The 989-nt window shown below is 44.4% G+C and overlaps 1 protein-coding gene across 1 annotated transcript; it reads left to right on the forward strand.

Moving 5' to 3' along the window:
• Positions 1-99: 99 nt before the first annotated feature.
• Positions 100-510, forward strand: LOTGIDRAFT_176845 (hypothetical protein; the record flags this gene model as incomplete). Its single annotated transcript, XM_009061369.1, has 1 exon — positions 100-510. One exon carries the CDS (start codon positions 100-102, stop codon positions 508-510), a length of 411 nt encoding a protein of 136 aa, XP_009059617.1.
• Between the last annotated feature and the right edge of the window lie 479 nt (positions 511-989).

A 989-nucleotide genomic window follows, 5' to 3' on the forward strand; every position in this document is an offset into this window, starting at 1 on the left:
GAGGGGAAATTTATGTGTGTGTTTGTTTGAGTGGTATTGGGTTCATTCTACTATTTGACTGTCGAGCTGAGCAGACGTATTAGAAGGTAAAAGAAGAAAATGGCCCGTACGAAGCAGACTGCCCGTAAATCCACTGGAGGCAAGGCCNCAAGAAAACAGCTGGCCACCAAGGCTGCCCGAAAGAGCGCCCCAGCTACCGGCGGTGTAAAGAAACCTCACAGATACCGACCCGGAACCGTGGCTCTGAGAGAAATCCGTCGTTACCAGAAGAGCACCGAATTGTTGATCCGAAAACTTCCCTTCCAACGATTGGTGAGAGAAATCGCTCAAGACTTCAAGACTGATCTTCGATTCCAGAGCTCAGCTGTCATGGCTCTCCAAGAAGCCAGTGAGGCTTATTTGGTCGGTCTTTTCGAAGATACCAACTTGTGTGCCATCCACGCCAAGAGAGTGACCATTATGCCCAAGGACATTCAATTGGCCCGAAGAATCCGAGGCGAACGTGCTTAAAAAGTGCAGTTCTTGCAATCAACAAAAAAACGGCCCTTTTCAGGGCCATCCAAAATCTCAAAAAAGAGTGAAAAAAGTCTTTATCTTGAAACAAAGTACGAAGTACAAAATCCCCTCCTGTCCCTCTTTCTTGCCATTTCCCCTGATTTCGCTTCAAAATAGAACAGCTCGTAGTAAAAAGCTGACGAAAAAGCCCTGGTCTAGTCTAAACCTTGAGTGTAAAAAACACACCATTGACCACGTTTATAATAATTGATTCTCCTATATTGAGGTATGGAATGAGTAAAATGAATGAATGAATGAATGAATGAATGAAACCTAGCCCTAACTTAACCGTGAAGCCATGTGCAAAATACACCGACCGAACGTCTATGTTGATTACCGCCAATGACCGGATTATCCTACAGGTCTAATCAATTTACTTAGAAACACTAGGCGAGAATATGGGATCACAATACGGTGGGGTGGGGTTTAATTTT

The sequence above is a fragment of the Lottia gigantea genome (genome assembly GCF_000327385.1).
Source record: "Lottia gigantea unplaced genomic scaffold LOTGIsca_4709, whole genome shotgun sequence".
Lineage (NCBI taxonomy): Eukaryota > Metazoa > Mollusca > Gastropoda > Lottiidae > Lottia > Lottia gigantea.